The 11811-nt window shown below is 40.6% G+C and overlaps 1 protein-coding gene across 2 annotated transcripts in view; it reads left to right on the top strand.

Annotated features, from left to right (window-relative positions):
* Positions 1 to 11385, top strand: part of KIF13A (kinesin family member 13A) — a 104565-nt gene extending 93180 nt beyond the window's left edge. For both annotated transcript variants that reach the window (XM_082302479.1, XM_082302480.1), the window contains 5 exons: positions 256 to 303; positions 777 to 888; positions 1842 to 1993; positions 7993 to 9088; positions 9934 to 11385. In XM_082302479.1, coding sequence (XP_082158605.1) covers positions 256 to 303; positions 777 to 888; positions 1842 to 1993; positions 7993 to 9088; positions 9934 to 10220 — 1695 coding nt within the window. In that variant the 3' untranslated portion in view covers positions 10221 to 11385. The remainder of the gene's footprint in view (positions 1 to 255; positions 304 to 776; positions 889 to 1841; positions 1994 to 7992; positions 9089 to 9933) is intronic.
* Positions 11386 to 11811: the final 426 nt, after the last annotated feature.

An 11811-nucleotide genomic window follows, 5' to 3' on the forward strand; every position in this document is an offset into this window, starting at 1 on the left:
GATTACTATTATCTTCAAGTCCCTTTTAACTTTTTTCACAGTGTAAAGGGGTAGTTTCCATTTTGTGTGCATTTTATGTGATCTACTCTCACCCACTCATACAGCAGAAATGTAGATGTCTTTTTACATAGTCTGGTCTGAAAAGAGGGAACAAAAGACTTATTAGAACTAAATGATCACAGTGTTTCCTCAAGGTATTGTATTTCATAAATAAAAGGCAGGCATTTTGTCATTCTATCTGTTGGTGTTCCATAGGTGTCCTGTAGCCGGCTGGATCTTTCTGCCTGCGATGAAGATGACAAGGTATGGAAACATAGCAGCAAACAGCTCACATTCCCAGATTTCCCACCCCCACCAGAAGCAAGATGTGTTTGAGAATTGAGGGGGGGGGGGGGGGGGAAATGGAAAATAGAAATATTTTTCCCTTTAATAGTATTTAAAGCAGTTGATTTACATAATATATCTTCAAAGTTCTGCACTAATTACATAAAATTTTGCATTAAACCTTATTGTCCTTCTCTGCTTTTCATATTGGAATTATATAAACTGATATTTAAGAAAGAGAGCAAAATTTTAAATACTTACTTACCAGCTAATTAGCTTTTAAACAATCCATTTTTGTGCAACAGGAAAATTGTCTGAAGTCAGTGATTGACATACCTTTGGTTTGTGGGGTTTGGTTGACTTTTAAAAAAAACAAACACCTAAGTTTAGCTATTATTTTTTCCACATTTGCCTGCATCATCACGCAGATGTATGTATTTTTGGTTTTTTAGGGTTGGTCTGAAAGTCACCTAGATATATCTGACTGTTGTTCCAGTTATCAAGACGTATCATGCTATGGTACTTTACCCAGGGAGTCACCTCGCAAGAGCAAAGATGGCAGTGGTGAGACTTCATATATGTAATGACAGTGCTGGTGGATTTTTATTTACTGCATTAAATTGAAAATTAAGTTCCCAATGCTCTTTTCCTACAAAATGCATTATCCAGCTTCTACTTCAGGAGCTAAATGTAATCCGGAAATAGGGGAGAAAGGGAGAAATGCATAAGACATCCAGGAAAGGGTGTAAAGTTGAGGGTATCCAAAAAACCAAGAGGAGGGCAGAAGGATGTGCTAAATATAAATCAAAACTGTAGAGGAAAAAAAAAGAAAAAAACCCCCCCAAAACAAAACAAAAAATGACAGTCACACAAAAGAACAAACGGCAGCTGCTGTTATTTTATGAATTTTAAAATAAAGGTGTTTTTTTTTAAAGTGGGAAGTGTCCTTAGACAGGTTCTTTATATGACATGTGGATATTGGCTGTGCCTCTGTGTCGGTGTGTCACAGGTGCCTTATTTCCTTTAGGTCACATTGCAGCATGCTCTTCTTGACCAGGTGGTGCAGGTAGAAATACCACTGCAGTAAAGTGGGACTGAGGGCTTATTCATCACTTCCTTGCTTATAATTTCCTTTTGATCATCCTGGCTGTGCAGGATGGCTGGCTTGGTTACAGGGCAGATTTGCAGTGTTGTGGGCAGAGGTCAGGTGAGGCACAGGAAAAAAAGAGCTTGTCAGTACCAGTTTCAAGGATACTTCCCACTGTTTTTATGACCAAGATGAAAAGGAGAAATGTTGGAGCCTCAGAATGGAGGGGGCAGATACTGCTGTTTTCTGCTTTCCTTCTATTTCCAGACTTCTCTGAGGATCTCACTGAACTCTGCATTATTTCATGCCTGGGCCAGTGGTTAAATACTAAAACATGGACATTTTTCTGTAGCCAGCAAGTTATTTTGAAATATGCTTTTGCAGTCAGGATATGAAGAACTGAAATACACTATTTTTGCTTTTTACCTAGGTGTTGTAGCAGAGAATTCCCATGCTTTAATGGCCAGCCCTTTTAAAGCATTTTCTCCCCAGCCACCAAAGTTTTTCAAGCCCTTAATGCCAGTGAAAGAGGAACATAAAAGGAAGACCCCACTTGAAAGCCGACCTCTGCTTAGTCAAGAGGTAATCTTTGAAAACCACCTGCTTTTTTAAAGGCGATGGAGTGATTTTGTGTACTTGGCAAATCATTTGCATCTGTTGCAACAGAATTTTGTAATTCTCTGGTAAAATTATTCAGGCCACTCCTTATATGTGGTGGAGTTTTGCTGTTTGCTTTTTACCTGAATACTGGGTTTGTGGGTTTTGGGGTTTTTTTACTTCTTGGTAAGTATTCTCCTCTACAGGATACTTCTGTTCTAAAGTAGCAGTAACCTTTTTTTTTTTTCATTCTTCAGTAAGATGTTGGTGTGGTTTTTTTCATAGATCAAACATAATTCTGTGAAACTATTCTGGGGTGGTTATAATTCTGGCCTTTATTCCTCACCCTCAAACTCTCTGAGGAGCGCATGAGTTTCCCTACCCATTAACTTGAATTTTGATGCCTGTGTGGCCAGCATGGGTGTTTCACCTTCATCTCGTCTCACACCTTTCTAACTTGGCACCCATTTAGCACTGTGGTCAGAGCTGTGGTTTGTGTGATGTGTTGTGTGTCTCGACCTTTGCAGAGCATGCCTCCATCTCAGGTGCACTGTGCTGGCTGTTCTGTGCCTGCAGGAAGCAGTGCCAGCAGCATGCCTGAGGAGAAGATTGTAAGTTTTGTACCAGTGTCTGTCTTGAGGCCTGGTGGTGGGCTCAGAGCCATTTGGTGGTGGGCTTGAGGCACTCATGCTACTGCAGCAGGAAAAAGAAGTCATGATGTGGATATAACCACTTGTGAGTGATTGTAGGTTATGGTTAAAACAGTGGCTTGTCTGGCTTGCAAATGCACTCTGTCATTGGAACTAACTCCACTGGGGTTTTGTGTTTTGTTTTTGTTTTGTTTTGGGTTTTAATGTTTATATGTCATTTGTCTTGTGGGGTGGGGGGGAGAGGGGAGGCTGTAGTGTTTACAGGGCACAAATGATCAAGTAAAGGATTGGTTAGTGAGCCATGCTGTTGTCACTCTAATATACCTTGTATGTTACCTAGATTTTGTGACTATACCCCAGAGTAAATGGAATGATCCCATTTGGTGTAAGTAACTGTGCATTTAGGTGTGGGTACACTTTAAAAAGCTTATAATTGCCTGGCGTGGAAGTAATATGACTAAAATAAGACTGCCGCTCTTAATTAACCTGCAGCCTGTCTTCATCATAATTCAGGTGGAAATTGAGGTGGAGGGATTTTGTTTTAATCTTCATCTGCTAAATCCTTTTCTCACTGCTGCTTCAACAAAAGTGCATCATCATTTCTGCTGTATGATGATTTTGGTTTTGGGGCTGTGGAACATGGCTGCAAATACTTGCTTTAATCAGAGCTATAGATTTAAAATTCAGAACCTTCAAATTATTTCCTGTAAGTGTTATAGGCCACCTTTCCACAAAATGCCAGTGATGGATTCTTCCTATTCAAAAGTTATTTTCATTCCTACCATATAGCCAAGCCATTAAAAAACTGTTCTGGATTTCTAATGCTATTTTGTAGGTTGTTAGACCAAGGTATCCCGAGTGCTGTGTATATTTGAAGCTTGGCTCCTGGGTTTGGGTGGCAGCTGTTTTACTCTTGATCATGTTAATTTTCCGTAAGGTAGCTGACGTGCTGACTCGCACTGAGTCACTGATACAAATAGCATGAAGGTATTTGGAAGAAAAAATCTAGTGGGTTGAAAAAACATCCCTTGGAAAGTAAGTTGTTACAAAACTTTCCATGGCAACTTGAGGGCAGTTTAAATCCCTTGAGTGAAAACAAAGTCCCACCCCATGCATGCCCTGAATTAACCCAGGCACTTGCCCGTGCTGCTTTCCACAGATACGCAGAAGCTTTCTGAGCTAGAAAAGGGCAATATCCTGCCACCAAGCTTTCCAACTAGAAGGGAGCTAATTCACTGAACACTGTAAACCTGCTGTAGCCAACCATGGAAAGAGCAGTTCTTTCAGTTCTCCGCTGCTTGCTCCTGCTAGCTTCTCCCTTGTATCAACACAACTTTTTGTTTGGTTGCATAGGAAGTCAGATCAAGGGAACTGATCCACCCAGTTAATGGCTTGACTACCATGGAGTTATAGTTCATTTGGATCTACTCCTCTCTCTGATGACCTTTTAGACCCTTGAGTGGGTCCTGGGGAGACAGGCAAGAAGTAGCAGCCGCTAGTGGGGAGGAGGTTGACGTGCCTACTTTGCAGAGTCCTGCCAGCCTGTGGTGTTGTGTTTAGCAAATGGTGCTTCTGGAGCGTTTTATCACTTTAGGAAAGAAGCCTTTGTAGGATGTAGGCCTCCCAGACTACCCCATTTTTCAGAGCTGCAGTGAGTCTTATGTTTTAACTAGGCTGGAGTGTTCCAATATTCAAAACACATCTGTCAAAGGAAGGGGGGGAAGAAAAAAGCAGTTAACAAAAAATATTTTTATTCAGTTGGCCTGAAATAGAGCATTCAACCTGAAATTTCAGAGAGTACTTACATGTGCTTGATAATGCAGCTATATCAAAACAGCATGATATAGGGGCCTGTTCTATATAATACAGGAGTACAGTGGCTTATGTTAAGGTCAGATTGAATGTTTTCATATTAAGTGTATTTAAATACTGCCAGTAATTAACATGTCCAAGGTGGGGTTGGCTAAGAGGAAAGCCTCCTAGCATGCAATAAAAATTGAGGCACCAGTGATGCAACCACTAGGTAAGTATTACTGATTTTTAAATTAGTAAAATGGGAACTAAGTTGTTAAGGTTACTTGAGAGGTGTAATTTAGGGATTTGAAAGCTCGGATGCTTTAACTTTTAGTGACACAGTATCTTTGTTACAAAGCAGGTGTAGGGAAGCTGCTCTGTGCTCTTGCTTATTTTGCTTCTTTACTGCTAGGACTTGATGTATAGTCTTGTCTCCTTAGTTCTTGCTGTCATGGCCTTTCTGTTACCAGTTCTTAAATCTGCTTTTCATTATAGTCATTCTGTTACATCCCAGGGAAGTTGCTGAAGTTTCTTGAGCAGTTTTGCAAAGATTTTATCTTTATTTATACCAATAGCCTGAGCTGTACAAAGGCACCTTCTTCCTTTTTTTCCCCAACATCTCACATCCACAGAAATTTGAAGAACTCTGAAATTGCTTTGTTTCTGGAATTTCCCAATCAGGAAACTTAAAGAGGAGCTCTGAAAGGAAGTATGTCTTGTCCCCACCAGGGGCATCTTTTGTCTGTCACAAGGTGGTGTCTCAGAACCTATTCGCAGCATTCTTCATAGCCCATGTCCTAGTAAGAAGATTGGTTCTCTGTACCTTAGCTTTTTTACTTGTGATGACAGATAACCCTGAAATGGCACATGACCAACACTGTGGTTACTTGTTTGACCTTTCCTAATCAAGTCACCAATGTCAGTGTGTCTGCACAGCCGTTTCTCAGTTACAGCCTCTTAACCAGTCTGATTCTGAACAGGGACACCACCAATGTGGGTTTTTTTCAGTCAAATGAGGAATCCTGCAAGTTTCAAAGGAGACACAAAAAACTCTGTTATAAAAATACCTTTTGGTCACAAGGGGACATTTAGCTAGTATCGACTAGAAATACTTCCTTCATTAAATGTTTATTAATTTGGAGTTCATATATAATCTTCAACTTGAAAAAGTATATTTGATAAAATCTTAGTATTTTTTAAAAAAAACCCAAACTATAGGGTTCTGCATAGAACAAAACTTTGTTTTGCATAAGTAAAAAGGGCAAAAGGAAAGAAATATGCAGAATGATTAAGAACACATCCCTCAGAGATGTGCAACTGGTATCCTGCAATATGCAAAAAAGATGCTTTGCATAAGGCTTTAGTGCTTGGAAGGGTATTCTTAGTCTCAGGAAAGCAGGTATTAATTTTTTCCTTTACTTCTAAAGGAACTGTGGATTTCAGATGTAAGTAGCAAGACTTTCAGTAATATAAATAATACTCAATAATGACATTTCTAACACTGTTGCTCCTCTTCAGAGAAATAAATAATTGCAGACTAAAGCCTTCATCCAAATTCTGTATGAGAAATACCTCTGAAACCATGCTGTAAAAATTAGTCAGCAAAGGATGCCAAGCCTTTACTTGAGCAAGTATTAATAATCTGAAATGTGGTTGGATTTGTCAGATATACTTAGACAAGTAGAGACATCCTGTTCAGATACTGATAGCTGTGCCAACAAAAAATTAATATTATTGATAATCTTGAGTCATCTTAAGAGGCAACTCTGTGTGGGTGATACTGAATTCTGTTTTTATTCATGAGTTTGAACATGATAGGAACAGAAATGAGACCTTGTGACAGATAAGGGCTGTCTGACCTATGGGGAGAGGCTGGAATATCTGGAGCTGTTTGGTTTTAAGGAGACCAGTCACAGGGGCATCTTACCAACGTATAAAAACACCTGATGGGCCAAGGCAGACTTTTCAGCAGTGCCCAGTGACAGAACATGAAGCAAATCAAAACACCTGAGATTATTCCATCTAATCACAAGATGGAACAAGAAAACATTTTGTCTACTGTGAGGGGAGTCAAACACTGGAATGAGTTGTGCAGGAAGGTTACAGAGATCTCAAAACCCGCCCAACTGGACACTGTCTTGGACAGCCTGCCCTGGCTGACCTGGCTTGAGCAGAGGGCGATTGGGCTAATTGATCTCAAGGAGTGCTTTCCAATCCAAACAATTTTGTGGTTATTCTGACATGGGCAAACTGAGCAAATCTGTTTCCTGTCTGGGCTTTTGAAGTTTTGTTACACAGTTATTTGAGCAGTCTTGGCTGTTATGAAGTGTAGGAAACACTTTGAAGAGGATGCTTATCCTGATGTGTTGGCACTCCATGGTCATCTGGTTAACTGTTCTGCTTTTCCTTTGACATTGGTGAATTAAGGTGTCTGAAAGCATCCAGCTACTTCAGATACCACACAGATCTGCCTTGATTAGTATTTGAAATCTGTGATGCAGATAAGGAAACTGAGAAATAATAGGTGCTTAAGTTTCTTTAAAATACTTCAGCAGTTTTCATTTTTCCTAAAATACAATTATTTCTAGTAGAAATTTGCTGTAAACTAACCATTCTTAATATATATGTCTGCATATACATATGTTTATACCCACATATATATGTATAAATGAAGACATATATGTATATAAAAAAGGAAGTACTTAAAAAAGCATCCATATGGAGTCCTGCCTGCAGTATTTTATCTTGGGGGAGCAGCCCTACCATGTTGCTGGATTCTTTCTCAGATGCACCTTTACAGACTGAAGTCCTAAGCTTCAGATGGACTCTGTGAAAGCCACATCTATGGTCTGGTCATGGTGCATCCCCAATCATCACCAAGAGGAAATTCAGGGAGGCACCTCCAAATTCTGCCAGGTTGATTAGTATCACTTATTTCCCTTCAAACATGTACATGTATGGGTACAAATGCTTCCTTGAAGGTTCACTGTAATACTTGATCTTTCTGCTTGCATATTCAAACATCCTGAACATGTTCAGGTGGGATAGCCAGGGGTAAGCAAAATTATTTAGCCTCACTGGTATCAGGTTAACAGAAAATCCCATTGTGCAAAGTTTTTAACAGTCCCAAAGTTTTTAATAATCTATATTGTAGCAGGGACTCTGTAAGGCCTTTTTCCATTCAAATTTATGTTTATCTTGTTAGCTGGTGAATTAGCTCTATACAGTACCTTCAGTAGGTTTAATTAGTCTAAATCATGGCAGAAAAAAAGTTGGTGGATGGAAACATACAACTTTCCTTTTATTGCTTTATATTTTCTGAACTGTTTAGAATTTATTTTCTCAAAATTGAATAGCTCAGTGTAGATAGGATATGTTCCCAGCAACTCTTTTCCATGGTGTCTTCCATTCTTCAGTTAAAGAATATTAAAGGTATATATTTCTCCATGCTCAGAAAGGAAGAAAATCAAGGATGGTTAGTTTATTTTGAAAACCTTGCTGTCACAGGTTCCTAATCCTAATTCCTCTCTTCATTTGCAGGACTCTGAGGAGGAAGACAGTGAGTTGGAGGCCATTAATAAGAAACTGATAAGTCCACAAAGTTTTCAAAATTTCCGGCCTTATGTACCGGAGGAGTTTGCTGACTTCAGTATTTACAATGCTAGCCTGGAGAACAGGGAGTGGTTTTCCTCTAAATCAGACTTCATGAGCTCACGTGTTCTTGAGAAAGAGGTATCCCGCAGCCCCACCACTAGCAGCATCACTAGTGGCTACTTTTCCCACAGTGCCTCTAACGCCACCCTGTCTGACATGCTTGTTCCCTGTAGTGATAGCACAGACCAGCTAGCCAGTCACACCAAGGAGCTGGACTCTAGTGATCCCTCAGGATCATCCCTTGCACATGATTTAAGATCTTCTTCGAACAAGGAATGTCGAGAGTCAGAGAAGGAGTTAGCGAGAGAGAAGTTACCTGTGTTACCACTGAAAGAAAACAGTGCCTTAACGGAGCAAGTACCACTGTCGTTCAGTGCCACTGACAGAGACTCTCAGCAGTTACCCAGAGCTGGATCCCTCTCAGCTCTGAGTTCCTTGGATGGCAAAAACACCATTGAATTTTCAGCACGTGAGGTGACAGTTGAGCACACGACGGATGTTCTGGAAGATCACTCCTTTACTGAGTTCATGGGCGTTGAAGATGGGAAGGACTTTGACCATTCAGCAGCTCCACAGTCGTGTTCTCTTCTGTCCTCTAATGGAGTGAGCGCCTTGGAGTCACCCCGAGGCCCTAGCAAGGGGCAGAGCACGTGCACAGGCCAGCAGAGCTCTGCAGCAGCAGCAGGTGACCGGCTTGCGGATGCTGTGGAAAGCCCTTTTGGTTCTGGACTGGTGAAAGACACTTCAGACCCTGAGACTTACCCCGATGCTTCCGTGGAGGATTATATTACGAAGGACCACTTGGATGGTTCCGATTGTGAAGAAGGTGCTCCTGCAGATCAAGGCCATGTCTTGCCGAGCTGGGTGGCCGTGGGTGAGCAAGTCTGTGTTGGAAGTAATAAGATGGGCACAGTAAGATACGTTGGAACGGTGGATTTTTCAGCTGGAATCTGGGTTGGAGTTGAACTCAGTGTTCAGCTGGGTAAGACTAAATCTGTTCTGGGTTATCTATGCAGCTAGTGTGACCAATTTTTAAAGTCTCAGTACAATCATTCCTTCCCATTCAGTCCTTCACGAAGCTTGGTGTCTGGTACACCCAGTTCTCATCTTCTTGGTTATAGGGATGCTCTTATTCCTTTTTAACTGTCTGAAAGCCCTGCTTTTGCATGTTGTGGTAGTTCCCCATTGGTACCCATCTGTTTTTACAGATCAGAGAAACAGGCAAAGCCTAAAATTGGCAGATTTTTTTAAAATCAGTGTGCGCACATTCATGAACAGTGCTAACAGTATGCATCACTTGTCAGACAGGTTTGCTGTCCGTGGCTTTTAGAGATTTATTATTGTTTTCCACTGGGGAAAGATGAATTCCAGAGCACAGGTTTTCTTTATCTTCACTTTGGAGGGGTCAGAAAAAGTCAGTACTCTGCAAGCGTTAAGAGACTTCTATAGAAATGCTGTTTCTAAGACGTTTTTAGTAGTTTAATAGATAATATCACTTATGCCAGAAGTTTGTCTCCAGCTAAAATTTAAGCTTTGCAAGCAATTTGTTTTGAGGACAGTTTATTTTGCAAAATGAACACGTGCTTGACTTTTTAAACTGTTAGTTAACAAAGCAATATTTTAGAAAATAATCTTTTCGATCTCATTTCAAGCCCTTCTTTCCAGGTTTTGTTCTCCCTAGTGTATGGTGAGCATCTGGCTCCTCACTCAGCAGGAACAATCTTGACTATTTGACAGATAATCAAAGCTATTCACACTTCAGGGCCTCAATTGTATGTGCTCATGGCAGTACCAGCATTTAATCCTGTGCATTTCTTTCCCTTGAAGGGAAGCACGATGGAATTGTGAAAGGCAGAGAGTACTTCCACTGCAAACCTCGACACGGTGTTTTCGTCCGTCCAGGGCGCCTCAGCAAAGCACCAGCTCCTGCAAGGAAATCAAGTAGCACTTCCCGGTCTCAGGCATCTTCCACTTCAGAGAAACGGAAGAGTTCTGTGCTTCAAAGCTCATCAGTCACTCCCAAGACAGGAGGAGACGTCCTCTGCCATTCAGGAGATGCAGCAGCTTCTGCTTTTTCTAGGAAACAGGAAAACAGGAAATCTTGGATTAACTAAACTGCAGTATTTTTGCACTTACTACACGCATCACTGTGTAGAAAACTTTACGGATTTTTGAAGCTATTGTACATTTTAACCTGTCCATATGGAATGTGTATTCTCTAGAGTCCTTGACTTAATGCTCTAATTTTTTATAAATAATATATATATTATATATATATGAATGTGTACCTATAGTTTGTCTGCCAGTGGGCAGATACGGCTGCACACTAAAACACAGTTAAAGCTGATCTGTAGATAACTGAGGTACTGGACTATTTGTTACGCAACAACTTGGGAGATCTATTTTAAACAACAAAAGATATTTTATTGAGGAAAAACCAGGATGTAAATCCGTATTTGGAAAAAAAAAACCCAACCGCTACGGTTTGCTGTTCTTAATTACCAAAGAACTTGTTTTAGACTGACATATTTGCTGTTTATATCTTTCTATTGTAAATGTTTTAACTGGTAACTTGGTGCCATGTTTCTTTCAGTCACTGGGCACCGTGCAGCCTTATGTTCCATGTTTAAGCACACTGAAATATCCAACTGCTTCGTATGTTTTGTCTTCCTAGAGGCCTGCCACTGTGCTGACTTGGCATTGGAATGACTGACGATGCCTGAAGCTATCAGTCTGGCATTTCACATGTTAGCGTGAGCCAGCTGGGCAGTTTGACTGCAGAAACAGTATTACTGCAAGGATGTGAGAGGACAACATTTTTGGTTTTTTAGAGGGTTTTGGGTTATTTGGGTGTGGGGATGGGGAGAGAAATGGGAAATAAAGAAGCAGTAAATGGATCATGACTGCAAACTTTGCACTTGTTACTTGTTGGTTATTATCAAGATGAAATAGAACCTGCTTAAGTAATTTTAATCTGTAAAGTTTATTTTAATAATGGGAATGATGGAGGGATTTATGTCTGGTGCTCATGAATTCCTAAGAAGGTTGTTCCACATGTAGATACTGTAGATGCCTGTACAAGCATTCTGGATATTTGTAAAGCAACATGGTAAAAAATGAGTGAAGTGAATGGCCTGCTGTATCTTTTCTTTGTTCCTTAGCAAGTGAATGAATGATTGAGATACCTGGGACCTTACTGAAAAGCTGCTGTTCTTTCTTTGATTGTTGTGTACAGTAAGCGGACTCTCGTATTTTACTATTTACTGTAAAGAACTGTAATTTATATACTGCCATACTGTATTTAATTGGTGCAGACCTATTGTGTGTTAGAATACAGACTGTTTACTTGGGATTTAAGAAAAAAATGTTTTGCTTGTGTTTGGTACAATTAGGCTTCACGCTCAAAGAGAGAGCTGTTTCTAGCTGGTGCTGCTCAGATGCAAAGGACTTGGTAAAAATGCTGAAGGACAGTGTGGCTGGAGTGGAAGACCAGATGGTATTAACCCATGTTACCACTGAGCCTCAGAGGAGAATAGAATAGCAGCCCCCCGCTGTGGATGCATGTTCCTCACCTTCTGCTTTCCCCGTCCCTCCCAGGAGGAGGAGCGGAGCCGGGGAATGCCTGCCAGAGAAGAGCGTCATGTGGGTCAAGGGGAGATGGGACAAGTTCCTGGAAGACAGACAAGAGAGGATCATTGCTAAATA

This window comes from Coloeus monedula (assembly GCF_965178545.1).
Source record: "Coloeus monedula genome assembly, chromosome: 1".
NCBI classification, from domain to species: domain Eukaryota; kingdom Metazoa; phylum Chordata; class Aves; order Passeriformes; family Corvidae; genus Coloeus; species Coloeus monedula.